A 13,648-nucleotide genomic window follows, 5' to 3' on the forward strand; every position below is an offset into this window, starting at 1 on the left:
TTTTGTTCTCAAGTCTGACGCTTAATTTTGTGGTTGAGTTGTGATTGCCGCAGTCCGAGACTGCGCCAAAATCTTAGTTGCAAAAAAAAAGTTGGTTCTTTCTGTTGTCGTTATTTGCTGCATGGTTAACGATTTTTTTTTTAAGTTGTCGGAGCTTTTTCCTCTCTTATAATCCTTTGGTGACACCAAAAGGACTACAGTTTATGCCTCCGTGGCGTTACACTGATTTAGCTGTCAACGCGGCTTTGGTAAAATGTCTGTCTGAGTGGATCGGCGCAAACGAAAAAGGTAGGATGCCGGAAAAGGCTATTACTTCTCCTTCAATGATGTTATTGCGTGCACTATTGTTTGTGGTTCTAGTAGAGTTTAGCGTCTTGGACACTTGTTTTTTGTCATAGCAAGGCTCCAGCTATATCCTTCAATAAATTTTTCTACCACCTGTTTTTTGTGCTTTGAGTGTTTTCGTATTTCCCCGCGAAACAGATTTCAGCTACTTTACTTCGAAGTCATACGCGCCTTCCTCTTGAATATGCGATTTACTTTTGAATCCGTCCCAGCATAATGTCTTCCCTGTGCTCCTATTACCGGCAGCTCACACTCTGGACTTCCGGGTGAAAAGCAGTGTCTCATCAATAAGCAGGGAGGTACCTGCAACGTGAGCGGTCCATTCGATACGCGCAATGCACGCTAATCGACTGGGAAGGGGTTTTCTGCAAGACAAGCGACCGGTTCTTCTACTTTTCATGAGATGCGTACTGAAAGCTTTCTGGCAGCAGTCTAGTGTTGTACATCTCTGCCGCTGCCACTGCGCGGCACAGCGGGACGCCTCGTGTTTGCGGGGTCTGCGCATTTCCTTTTAGGCATATCCCTGGCTACCGGTGAGTGATACATGCCTATATTGTTTCCGTAGTTATGGTTAGGAATATTGTAGTGTGTGGTCTGATTATCATTGTCTTAAAGTTGGGATTTAAGCCCTAAATGAATGCTTTGAGAAAACCCATTTCTTCAATCTTTTTCTAGCTTGCTGAGTGCCGAAAAGAAAAAAAAAGATGGAGATATCTATGTGGTAGAAGGAATTGTATCTCAAATATTTCAGCGGAAATTGCCGAGGTGCATGGAATTTGAAAATCTACATATGATTTCCAATCGTCGGTGCTTATAACAATCAGCTTGCGGTGTGAGGCTTTTTATTACCTCTTCTACTGGAGCTCAGAGTTGTTTAAGCAGGAGATGGCTAGATTTGTTTAAGCAGGAGATGGCTAAAAAGTCAGCTTATGATACTCATTTCTTTTACAGTATCGTGGCATTCGAGTTTTTACTCCGTGCGCAATCGATTAGGCAGAACATCCTCCCGAGGCTTCACACATTGTATAAGCATAGGGTTCTTAATGCGTACCTTGTATTGCAGCGCCGACAGATTAAAGCTTCGGGTAAAGATAGCATGGAAACATGCAGTCGTGGAATACGAGTTAAATGCCCTTTCATTGCAGAGTGAACATAGCTGGTTTCCTTAAGATGCCACGAATTTTCTAAATAAATGTTCCTGTTTCTGATTTAGCAAAATGCTAGAATGAAGTACGAATCAATTAAAAGCTTAAATATTAGTACTGGTACTCCAAAATTATACGTTAGGAAGTGTAGCCGGTTCCATTCTCGCACCTATGCCTCAATATTTTTTCTTATCGTCTCCGTTCCCTTGGAAAATGTACTTACTGTATTAGCGACTTTGTGAGAACTGATAAAGAGTGCTCAAGCAGAAGGAAACATTTACCAGATTCTGGAACCACTCAGCCAGTTATTCACCGTGTCCTTCGACAGTAGGGTATATCGTCGAGAGTCAGCTTTTATCTTACGAAGCAGTGCAGCACACGGCCGCAGTCTTCCGACATATTGTGGTTCTAACACGCGCCGGGAAATATAGTATGCAGCTTCATTAGCAGGAAAACATTCTTAATACCAAGAAGAACCGCATAACCAGCCCAAACAAAAAATAACGTAAACGACAACAGAAAGATTTAAACGTTAATGCTAAGGTGGCTGAAGCCGCAAAAAGGAGCTTTGAATTCGTAGTGAGGGAGCCTATCACTGAAGTGCCGTTCAATATCTCCAACACGAATCTTTTTTCATAAACAAACAGTGTGGGGCTCTGCAACCTTTCACGCGCTTCACGTATTTCGGTATACATTTAGCTCTTGATCTTTCCATATTGTCTTTCAGCTTTGGAGGTTTTCTCATCACGTGTTTGCTATTGCTGGTTGGTGGGCTTATGTCTTATTTCCTTAATTTTTTTTTTCTATTCAAGGCCTTTTCTCCGACAACATTTTGTGTTGTGTAACTACTCGCAAGTTTTTATAGCGAGATGCTTACGACGTCGACGTTTACTTCGGCTCACAATCCTGAGAACCCACCGAGCACGTGTCTAGCGCTACCGTTGTCTTCGAGTGGGGCGCGCGTTCACTTGTGATAACGTGACTACACGACCAGGCGTAGCTCTTGTACCCTAATCCGCGGGAAGGACTGAGACTGGCTGCAGCTTCATTGTTGAGATTCTCGATTGCTGAGAAAAAAGAACAATAGCTCGTTGTCTTGCGCATGTCTCAGTTATTTTCCACATAATTACTTCAATTTCTCGAAGAGAGTCAAAACATATAAAGAATACTTACAGCGACCTCTCTAAAGCTTGTTCTTAGCTTTTTTGAGCTTATATAATTCGCTTTAAACCAGCTGTTAACCAAGGTTCTCCCTGATGTCATTGCTAGTCATGCGATCCACCTGAGTATGTTTGTGTTTATGGAAAATGTAATGCAAGAAAATGCGCATCTTATAGTGCGCGAGTTTTTAGCGCATTTGGTTTGCATGAATATAGCTGAACAAAATCACCCTGCTCTGCATTTTTCTCCTGCGTTTAATTCGCTTTTTCCTTTTTGAATAAAGGCCGAGCACGCACTACGCATAAAACAATGAAGACAGAAGCATCAAGAGCAGACACAGGTTTCCTGTGGGCTTCCCTCATCGTGTTATCTGTAGCTTTTAGCCGAGCGGAGATTGAACGCAAGCCGGAATACTCTCAATATCAAGACGCGTGGAAGGTAAGCTTTGCATTCGAGATGAATTAAGCTCCCTCGGGTCCAACAATCATTTAACGTACGCATGTAGAGCACAGTGCAAAAATTTCACAAATTTTGTTTTCTTGCCGCCCTACATTCTTAAACATTTTCCTCGTTTTCTTATTTTTGTGATCATTTCTAGTGAAAAGCCTGTTTCTTTTTTTTCATTTATTTCTTTCATGCAGCATTATGGAGAAAGCGGCTTAAGAATTTAAACTGCGACCAAGCAGCGTGTTGTTTCTTGCTTCAAGTGACCTATTTTCTGTCACGTTTGGCATGTAGTTATACGCTATGATATTTTCGCCGATCCATATCGCTTGTTCCATCATATCACTGTATCAGCTACTCCCAGCCGTTCCACACTGCTTGTCTGCTACTGCTGCTGATCCGGTTATATTGAAGCGAATATGAAATGTAGCTAATCACTGCACGCAGTGTTCCTGATCTAAACGTGTCAGAAGAAACGGCAACATTTTGGTTATTATAAATTGCTGGTAATGATTTGGACCACAGGAACTTTGTAAAAGGAGGGGGGAGGGGCAGCTGCAGTTTCTGCATTTATTCTTGTTGCGGTGCCTGGTTTTGCACCCTCTTGGTTTGTAATCCCACTACACGGAAAATTTTCCAAATGTCAGCTGTGTATCCGCACCCGGGGCAGATTGTGCCAAGAATACATGGAAATTAAGTAAGCTCAGAACGTACTTGTGTTCTGTAATAGGCTAAACAAACAAAAATTGCAAGATGTTTCGGCGCAAACCACCGTCTAAACTGGCATCTTTTTTTTTTTTTTTTTTTACTGTCTGTAGGCCCTAAAAGTACCGGGAAGATACTACCTCTACATGAGGTCCTATGAATACGAGCCACTTTACAAGAACAGGAAATGTGTCTACAATGAACTGATTGGCGTCAACGAAGAAGAGCAGTATACCACCAATGCCGTCGGATCCGTCGACCCTGCCACTGGGTCAAGGTGAGGATTTTTCCAGCTATATTACTCCTCTTATTTCTTACACTTCGCCCTACCGAAGCAACAGCTTACTGTGTTCACGAAAGAAGCCAGCAGTATGTGTATCCAACGAGTCCCTCATACTTTTGCTTTTGTTTTCTCAGCTTGTATTGTATGTATTTCAATTTCTGTTCAGGAAATGTGCAAAGATATAGGCATCACAAAAAAGAAACCAACTGCACTTGAGAAACCTCACATCCTTTTCAACGCTCTAGTGAACGCGTTAGTTCTGTTACAATAGTTGCACAAAGTATTTTCTGCAAATTTCTTCTGAGAGGCTCCGCTACGCGATGCATAAGCGACGCGCATTTGGCAACGCGAAGTGATGTAGTTTATTCCGACCGGCATTGTCATCAAACATTGAGCTTGCCTCATTGTCTTAGACTTGACGGCAGTCATTACTTTCCCTAGCCTTTGTCATGAGCTGTTCATAAAACCATTGCCTTTGCAGTTTTTCATATCCCCTGCCTTATCTCCGAGAAAAACAGGCAAAAATACATCGAGAATTAGTTTTGATGAAAGGAGCTGACGCAGCGCCTGTCTCACGTATCTTGGTAGACACACTAACTTCGCTGTAAGGGAAGGGATAGAGGAAGGAGTGAGAGAAGAAATGAAGAAAGCTGTCTTACGAGAAGCCCAAATCACGCTTTTGGTTTATTGGTGGCAATACCTGTCATACGTGTTTTCAGACTGCTGCTTCTCTTTGCTATTTTATTTTTTATGTTCATCTAAGAAATACGATGTAAAACAAGTCTTGCTGCAGTCATTTTTTTCGGTTTTAAAGACAGTACTTTCAGTTACGTTCACACATCAGACATTTATTCTCAAAATTCCCGCTCGGTTGAGAGGTGAGTTTTGTGTGGATAGATTACAGAGAAGGGGGAAAGGCAAGGACGTTAACCAGAAAGGTTTCTGGTTGGTTAAATTGCAATGGGGAAGGGAATAGGGGGATTAAACAGGGAAGAGAAAAGGAAACTCAATCGCAATCTGTCAGTCAAGGCAGTCTTTCGCAAAAAACAAAACAGCGCCTTGTAAGCCTTGATAGCAGTCGACAGCTGTATTATTGGGTGTTGTTGTTGTGCGTTGTGTTGTTGTGCTATCAGAGACATTCAAGGGATGTCCACACATGTCAACTTCACAATTATTATATGTAACTGGGACTATCAGTTATAACACAACTGCAGTCCCTTTTATGTCCCAGTTGACGTTCATGTTCGACATCATTGGGACCTTGCAGACTTTATTTAGAAATGCTTTATCTTTAGCAGTGCGCACGAGCCCATAGTTTGCTCCTTTGTCCTTTTTGCTTGCCAAAGCTCTTTAAAAACTAAAGTTGTACAATGCCACACTTTAGAATAAATGAATAAAAAAAACTTATTTGGCCTCAGTTCTCAGAGGAATCGCAACAGTCGTGTAACGACACAAAATGGTTTCGTGCAATGCTGCAGTAGTGATTAACTTAGACTGGACTTTCTCTTGAAAACAGTAGGAATAAGAGGTTTGTAGAATGTATGAAAAAGGGCAAACATTCATCGCCATATGAAAGGTATAAAATAACTTACGCAGAAGGCACAGGGAAATTTACTGATTCCTCAGACAAAAAATTAGGTGCTCCTCCCATTTAAAACGCGTTTTATAACGGTGCTATTTTATGAGCCAGATTTCATTTCATTTAATTTATACCTGTAAATTGCTCGTTCGAATAGTAGATGAAGACATCTTGGCATATATTTAATTTTGCAGCAGTCAACTTCCGCAATTATGTTTTTACCCCCCCCCCCCCCCAAAAAAAAAAAAACTTAAATTGCATCACCTTGAGCTCTGACTAGAGACATTTCGCAACAACATATATGGAAATTCACGGGAGGCCCACAGAACGTGTTACAGATTACATTATAAATTACAATAATCAATATCCCACGAAAAAAGCCGTACGATGTTTCTTAGATGTACACGGCTGCCCACGGACTTCGAGAAACATTTAACGGACGTCCCACCAATCTGCATTCCAACTCGCGGACGTTGAAACCAAATTGGGGCATCCTTTGGAAATAAGTGGTCAGCTGAGAAAATGTCGTTTTGCTGCTTTAGGTCCACTGAACCTTGTACAATTGCTGCCGCCAATTTTTCACTCGCATAAATAGTTCTGGCGGGCTGAGAAACACCGTCCGCCTACCTGATGAAGAAAAACACTGGCAGGCGATCATTGCGACTGGCGCAGAGAAGCATGCGCTAGTATTGCGACTCCAGTTGTGTGTCCAATGTGTTTTGAACGACTGAATTCCTTTACTGCAATAAAAATGAAACATTCGGTTCGATAATTCATTCATCTGCATAATTTTCAATGATTTCTAAGCAATTATCATGTTGTCTAGTTCGTTCAAATGTCCAGTACGACACAATTTTCCTCGTAAGTAATGGTTCTGAGATCATGGCGACCAACCTCGCTTTGTGACGTGAGTTATGGCGGCCTTCTTCTGGATTCGGCCTCGGACTCCATGAGCTTTCATAAGTAATGAAATTCAATCCAAAACAGTCCAATCAAATCGCGGCTTGCGGGGGGATCGTCTTCTATAGTCTCTTCTCTTGTTTACTTTTTTCGAGTCTTCAAGTCACCGTGATTACGCCGTGTTTCGCCTGTAATGACCCTACTGATGCTAACGCCTATATGTTTTGGTTTAGTTTGGTTTATTGAGGTTGAACGTCCCAATGCGACTCAGGCTATGAGAGGCACCGTAGTGAAGGGCTCTGGAAATTTCGACCACCTGGGGTTCCTTAACGTGCACTGACATCGCACAGTACACGGGCCTCTAGAATTTTGCCTTCTTCGAAATTCGGCGCCGGGATCGAACCCGCGTCTTTCGGGCTAGCAGCCGATTGCCGTAACCACTGCGCTACCGCAGCGGGTTCCTAAATGCTTTGTCGAAATGTGCAAAAAATGCGGTAAAAAAGTAATTATCTCCAGTGTGATTGATTGTAATATTCAAACCATATCTATGCTTCCATTAACCAGGACTAATGAAACGGCCTACGCATGGGTGCGAGCATCTGAAGGATATGCCATCCCTGACATCATTCAGTCGTCCACGAAATTTGGTAAGAACTATCAATCTGTTTAACACGCAGCCATTCATAACGTCGCAATGCTGCAACCGACAAACAATAATGGCGGACGGCCACAACATACCAATCAATTACTCACTTTGGCATAAAAGTCACTTAGCGACAGTGAGCACGCTTTATCACTTCGCATGTATTTGGTGCGAAATTTTATATTAAGCTAGTACTTGCTCTGAGTCATTGATCAATTAAGATCCTATTACTTGAATAATCATTCGTAAACTAATAAATATTATACAGCGCCAATACATCGCAGACATGACATTGGTTTGTATTGTGAAATGAGGCTAGAATAAATACTTTACAGAAAGTTTAAACTAAATGAACTTTTGGGAAAATCAAGGTCCACTGTATCCAGTAGACATCTGCTTGAAATATGCAAACTTTGGTGAACATTTTACAGTCTAGAGACCATTCTGGGAAATCTTTCGCAACATTGACCGCCATTATTGTTTGCAAAGCTTCCGTTACTGCTATTCTGTTGCTGCATGGCCACCTTGCGAACGTTAACAGTGCCACACTTCAACTTTCGCCGTACTTAGCACTTTCACTGCCTCTGCTGAAGTCTTTGGCAAGACCCGTAGATCACATAAGTGCAGCACTTCTCTCGGCTGTTGACAGCTGCGTAGTCTTTGTACTCTGTGACGCGAGGTCCGTGAAGAATATCACAAAACACATCCTGTAATCCCGGCTGAGCCCGGGTTTCAAATTCGGTATTGAAAAAGTGAACTTCCGCTTAGATAAAAGTGGAAGCTTGGGCTAGTTGGTGTAACATCTTCTGAATAGCGCAAAGAACTGAACGAGTAAAGAAGCAGGCATGTAGCCGCTTCGATTTGAGTGACTGGGGCTATAACTTGGAAAAATGATTAATCATCATCATGATTAGCCTTTTAACGATTACTGTTTCTGCCACTGCGTTCTACTTAATCCTATCCTGCGCCAGATACAGCCAACTAATCCATGTAAACTTCCTGATCTATTCTGCCCACCTCACTCTACCAGCATCCGCTACGTTTGTCTTCTAACCAATTCCGTTACCTTATAGGTCCACCGGCTGCTTCCCTTCTCGTAAGAATAAATAAAGAGCAATAAAAAAGTAACATTGCAGCACTAAGCAAATAGTATCAAGGTATTTGGATCCGGTAAGCACAGATTAGTCGCTGATCTACATCATTTGCAGCTGTTCAGCATCTCTAGTCTAGTCAGGTACATACTCCACTTTCTATAGGCAACCAGAAATGAGACTGCAAATGAACCGAAATGAACCCTTGCTGCACCTATGCGGGGACATGAGCGGGTCATACGGTCAAACAACTTTTTTCTTGCCTTGTGACCGTAAGTGCGATTCGTCTTCCGTAAGAAATAAATGGCTAAATATGCACATAAATTAATATCAACAAATGTGAGGTATAATTGGCTGTGAAAACGGCCTCTTTCGTTATTGCCGTGATGTCCCATTGCTGTGCCCTACTGCCTCTCTCAGTAATTCTGATTGCAATCGCTACTGTATAGATTTGTGTAAACCTCTTCGGCTACTTTAACTATCTTATCCACATTGCTAATGACACTGCCCTCTTTGTCTTTTATCGCATAGGTTTTTACCTACGCCTAGTTTTCTCTTCACTGCTTTTAGGCTACCTCCACTCTTTAGAGCATGCTCAATTTTCTCCATGTTAAACTTCCTGATGTCGGCTACCTTGCGTTTATTTACTTCGACAGTTCTATTCTATCTATGGAGTTAGACGCTCTCATGCTTTGGCGTTTCTTAATCAGAAGTGGAAAGCAGCTGGACAGGGTCAGATAACAGCAGATTTGTTGAAGGATGGAGGAGAGAATGTGCTCGAAAAACTAGCCACCCTGTATGCGTAATGCCTTGTGACCTTGAGCGTACCTAGAGCTTGGAAAAATGCTAACATTATCTTAATTCATAAGAAAGGAGACGTCAAGGACTTGAAGAATTACAGACCGATCATTGTATTATCTGTTGCCTAAAAGGTATTTACGAAGGTAATCGCTAATACGGTCAGACCAACCTTAGACTTGAATCAATCAAATGATCAGGCAGGCTTTCGTAATGCATACTCCACAATAGACCATATTCACGCAATCAATTAGGTAATAGAGCAATGCGCAGAATATAACCAGCCGCTTTATATAGCGCTCATTTATTACGAGAAAGCATTCGACTCGGTAGAAACCTCAGCAGTCATCCAGGCATTGCGGAATCAGGGTGTAGAAGAGAATTGTGTGAATATATTGGAAGATATATATAACGATTGCACAGCTACCATAGTTCTCCATAAACTCTGCAATAAAATTCCAATAAGGAAAGGTGTCAGGCACGGAGACACGATCTCGCCAATGCTATTCACCACCTGCTTACAGGAGGTATTCCGGGGCCTGAAATGTAAACAGTTGGGGATAAGAGTTAACGGAGAATACCCAAGTAATTTGCCATTCGCTGATGACATTGCCTTGCTAAGTCACTAAGGACATAAACTGCAAAGCATGATCAATGAATTAGACAGGCAGAGCAGAACGGTGGGGCTAAAAATTAACATGCAGAAAACCAAATAATGTTCAACAGTCTAGCAAGGGAACAGCAGTTCGCAATTGGTAGCCAGGTGCTGGAAGGAGTAAGACAATACGTGTATTTAGGGCAGGTAGTGACAGCTCATCCGGATCATGCAAGGGAAATAACTAGAAGAGTAAGAATGGGGTGGAGCGCATGTGGCAGGTTCTTTAAGATCATGAATGGCAGTTTACCAATATCCCTAAAAAGAAAAGTATACAACAGCTGTATCTTTCCGGTGCTAACTTATGGGGCAGAAACAGGGAGGCTAATAAAGAGGGTTCAGCTTAAGCTAAGGACAACGCAGCGATCTATGGAAAAAAAAATTATAGGTGTAACGTTAAGAGATCGAAAGCGGGCGGAGTGGGTGAGAGAACAAACGCGCGTCAATGATATTCTAGTTGAAATCAAGAAGAAGAAGCGGGCTTGGGCAGGGCATGTAAAGCGAAGGCAAAATAACCGCTGGTCCTTAAGGGTAACGGAGTGCATTCCTAGAGAAGGCAAGCGTAGCAGGGGGCGGCAGAAAGTTAGGTGCGTGGATGAGACTAAGAAATTTGCGGAAATACGGTGGCCGCAACTGTCGAAGGGCAGGGTTAATTCGCGAGACATGGGAGAGGCCTTTGCCCTGCAGTAGGTGTAGTCTATCTGATGATGATGATGAAAACGGCCTCACATAGTATCTGTGCGAGCAACAACTGTATCTGCCTGCAAACAGTGGTATATAAGTGACGAAAGTACGAACAGTGTTTTTTTTTTTCTTTTTGTTCTTCCTGTAGACAGAAGCAAAGTCGTGGAATATCCGGTCGCGTTTACGGAGTACAAAAACTGCGAAATCCTCAGGGTGCCGCACCGCAACAATGGTAAGGGCTTTTATCACGCGAAGAGAATTTTGTTTAATTAAAAACATGTTCATTGCACCTGGCAATCCACTGTTTGTGTTCTTTGCTTACAGGCTGTGAGCTCTGGGCAAAAGCTGGCGAAATGGATAAAATCGAATCATTGTGTTTCTTTGCATTCCACTTGCTTTGCGGGCCAGGCAAGTACATGGTTTACGACGCAGACCTGTGTGAAACGTTTAAATAAATGCTCTTTCGGAAAATACACTCCAGTTTGTCTCTTTTTCTGCAAATTTATCTTGTGGCATGCTCTAGCCTGTACTGCGTTGTGACATATATATTATGGTTTGCAGATATACGCTTCGGAAGCATGAATGCTTGGAAAGGCACTTGTACTTGCCATTACTGAAACACCAAGAGGGACCTCGAACGCTCGCATTATACCGGAGGAGGAATATTGCTTCATATACGACAGTATGCTGAGTAGCGATTCAATCCCTGATTTGGAATGTAGCCTTTATAGTACTTTTTTAAAGCTAGTACTCATATTAGCTTCGTTCATACTGAGTGCTGTAACTACAAATCATGCTGAAAATGAATGCAAACATTGCAAGCAGATAAGAGCGCACTAAAGTGCTTAAAAGCATTAATTAAATTATGCATAGATGCTGAGCTGTGACAAAACGTGGGGTATATTAAATTTACTTGTTACCCGATTTGTCTATTTTGTTCCTTTGCCACAAAAACTCTCTCTTCTTTCACTTCCACCTTCCCCGCTCCGTCACGTTGTGGTTGAGGTGTTCACAGGTAAATGAGACACTTACTGTTCCTTTCATTTCCTCATGACCATACTTCTTTTGCCAATGGCAGACTGAGCAGGAAGACGAGATTCTTGACAACGCAAAATGGAATGAACAGGGGTGAAAGGGGAGCATCAGACCTCTAGCCAACGTTTACACAAGAGTGTCAAAACTTTGTCGAGTGTTCTCAGGCTCCCCCTGGACAGTTGCAAATTTTGTTTTAGGTGCTTCGCGAGCGGCAAGGGTAACTTCTATGACTTGGCAAGGGACAGACATACTGCCCCGCAGCTAAAGCTTTGTAATACGGGAGCAATTACTCATTGACGTCCACCCTAGCGCAGCCAACTGCCACAAAGGAAAGCTATACTGCTTTCACAGAAACTTCGTAGTTAAAGAAAAATTCGTCCTGGTATAGCTTCCCTTTGTGGCCGTTGGCAGCGCTGGGGTGGACGTCAATGAGTAATTACTCCCTTATTACAAATCTACTCCACCTTGGGGGATTCCCCTAAATATTTGGTCAGCTAAAGCTTTATAGAACGCAATATGAGCTATGAACATTAACTTCATCGTAATCGTGTACACAAACTGGAAGAGGTGCCCCTTTCAGGCACCATTTTTAGCTTTCATCGAAAAGAAACATTTTTCAGCTAGAAAAGCATATTCAGGGATTTAAAAAGACAATTTGCTAGTTTTCCAGGGGAAAATAATAGTGACTATTTTTTTGCAGGAATATGCGAACCTCTGCAAAAAGTGTCATAATTAATTGGCGTGGCAACATCGAAATGCGAGGCTTATAAACATCCGAAGGATAGTAGAAGTCGCTCCTATCTTGAAGCGTACAACAGGCTCGAAATCTTGAAAAGTTTACGTTATTAGTGGTGTCAAAATACGTGTATGTCTACAAAAGGATTCCGGACGACCTACTATCCGACTCCTTGTTCGGCGAAATATTTTTGCTGTGTTCTCTATACGGCACGAAAAACCCTCTTATCGGCGACGTGAAGTAGGCAAAATTAACCTGAAACAAAAAAATATCGCAGGTGCAACAAAAAAACTGGTTGCGACATTGTAACTAGAGAAAAAAATGAACAGAACAGACAGCGAAAAAGGCAACTGACGGGAACCAAGCTTTTTGGCTGTCCGTCGTGGTTTTTCTTCCACTAGTTACCACGTCGCAAGCGGTTACTCAGCACCAAGAAAGCCAACTGTCCTCTTTAATTTCTCTTAGAAAAAACAATGAGTTCGCTCTCTGCACAACTCTGCACACAGCGGGACAAAGGGATATATGCAGGATTTGATCCGCAGCGCCAATGGCTATCCACTAGTTTTCCAATGAATGCAGCTCTTCTGCTGGAACTTGTGCTCAGTTTCGCCGAAACGAAACATTCAGTAAGAGGGAGTTCTCGAGTCGAACTCCTGCATTCTGAGCACGTTAGCCATGGCGCTCTTCGGCAAAGTTTTTCTTGCGGCCTTGTATTTCAAACCACGATGTAGACAAACTTACTACACGTGCTACTTAGGCTGCTGAGCACAACACAGTGAACCATGTTTCCGCATCGAGTAACTCTCGCCGCGAATATTCAGTTTTGGCTGAACTAGGCACTGCTTGTATTGAATAAGCCACGTGCAGTGACTCATTCTTGTGGCTCTACCAATGAAAAATTTCGCGCAACAGCCCAGATCCTTATCTACTTCCGTCATGTTGGCGTAAGAAAACTGGTTGTAATTCCCAAGGGTCTTATAGATCGAAACTTCCTGCTAATTCGAAGACACTGTTCTTTTCGAATGACGGCGATTGCAAAGTGAAACCAGTCGAGGAAATAGTAGGCACGACACCTCTATCTTACATTCGTCTGGCTTTTTTTAATTTTTGATAGCTGCCTGCACATCCTCAGAATGTCGATGAGCTCACGCATAATACGCAAGCCCGCGGTACGTGCCTCCAATACGAGTCAGTTTTTTTTGTTTTTTTTAAGTGGTTGCTCATTGCGTCTTTCGTCCGTGCGATCGTTTCAAGTGACAACGCTGATTTCCCGATGGAAGTTAGAATCGGCAAAAATTGTTCATTCTATGCTCGCCCTCAGAAACGCTAGGCTACCATGAAAGCAAATAAAGCTTTCCGTTTAGACGCAACTGCAGGCGTTCGTTCAAGTACGTCATTCAATTTTACTTGCTAAAACCTTGACATAAGAGCCTTAATTCACCAA

At 42.5% G+C, this 13,648-nt stretch overlaps 1 protein-coding gene across 1 annotated transcript; it reads left to right on the forward strand.

The window, feature by feature from the left end:
* The first annotated feature begins 2,960 nt into the window (after window positions 1-2,960).
* On the forward strand, window positions 2,961-10,888 carry LOC149344302 (male-specific histamine-binding salivary protein-like). Its single transcript, XM_089542592.1, has 5 exons — window positions 2,961-3,089; window positions 3,914-4,077; window positions 7,127-7,209; window positions 10,582-10,665; window positions 10,758-10,888. The coding sequence occupies exons 1-5, from the start codon at window positions 2,961-2,963 to the stop codon at window positions 10,886-10,888; spliced, it is 591 nt and encodes a 196-aa protein (XP_089398718.1).
* Window positions 10,889-13,648: the final 2,760 nt, after the last annotated feature.

Source organism: Amblyomma mixtum, chromosome 5 (assembly GCF_055824585.1).
Source record: "Amblyomma mixtum isolate Tamu chromosome 5, ASM5582458v1, whole genome shotgun sequence".
NCBI lineage: Eukaryota > Metazoa > Arthropoda > Arachnida > Ixodida > Ixodidae > Amblyomma > Amblyomma mixtum.

Bases quoted from the DNA above. Each gene is read 5' to 3' on its own strand.
- LOC149344302 (XM_089542592.1), top strand. From the start codon at position 2,961: ATGAAGACAGAAGCATCAAGAGCAGACACAGGTTTCCTGTGGGCTTCC. The intron at 4,078-7,126 runs GTGAGGATTTTT...TCCATTAACCAG, and splicing joins GACCCTGCCACTGGGTCAAG to GACTAATGAAACGGCCTACG. The intron at 10,666-10,757 runs GTAAGGGCTTTT...CTTTGCTTACAG, and splicing joins GGTGCCGCACCGCAACAATG to GCTGTGAGCTCTGGGCAAAA.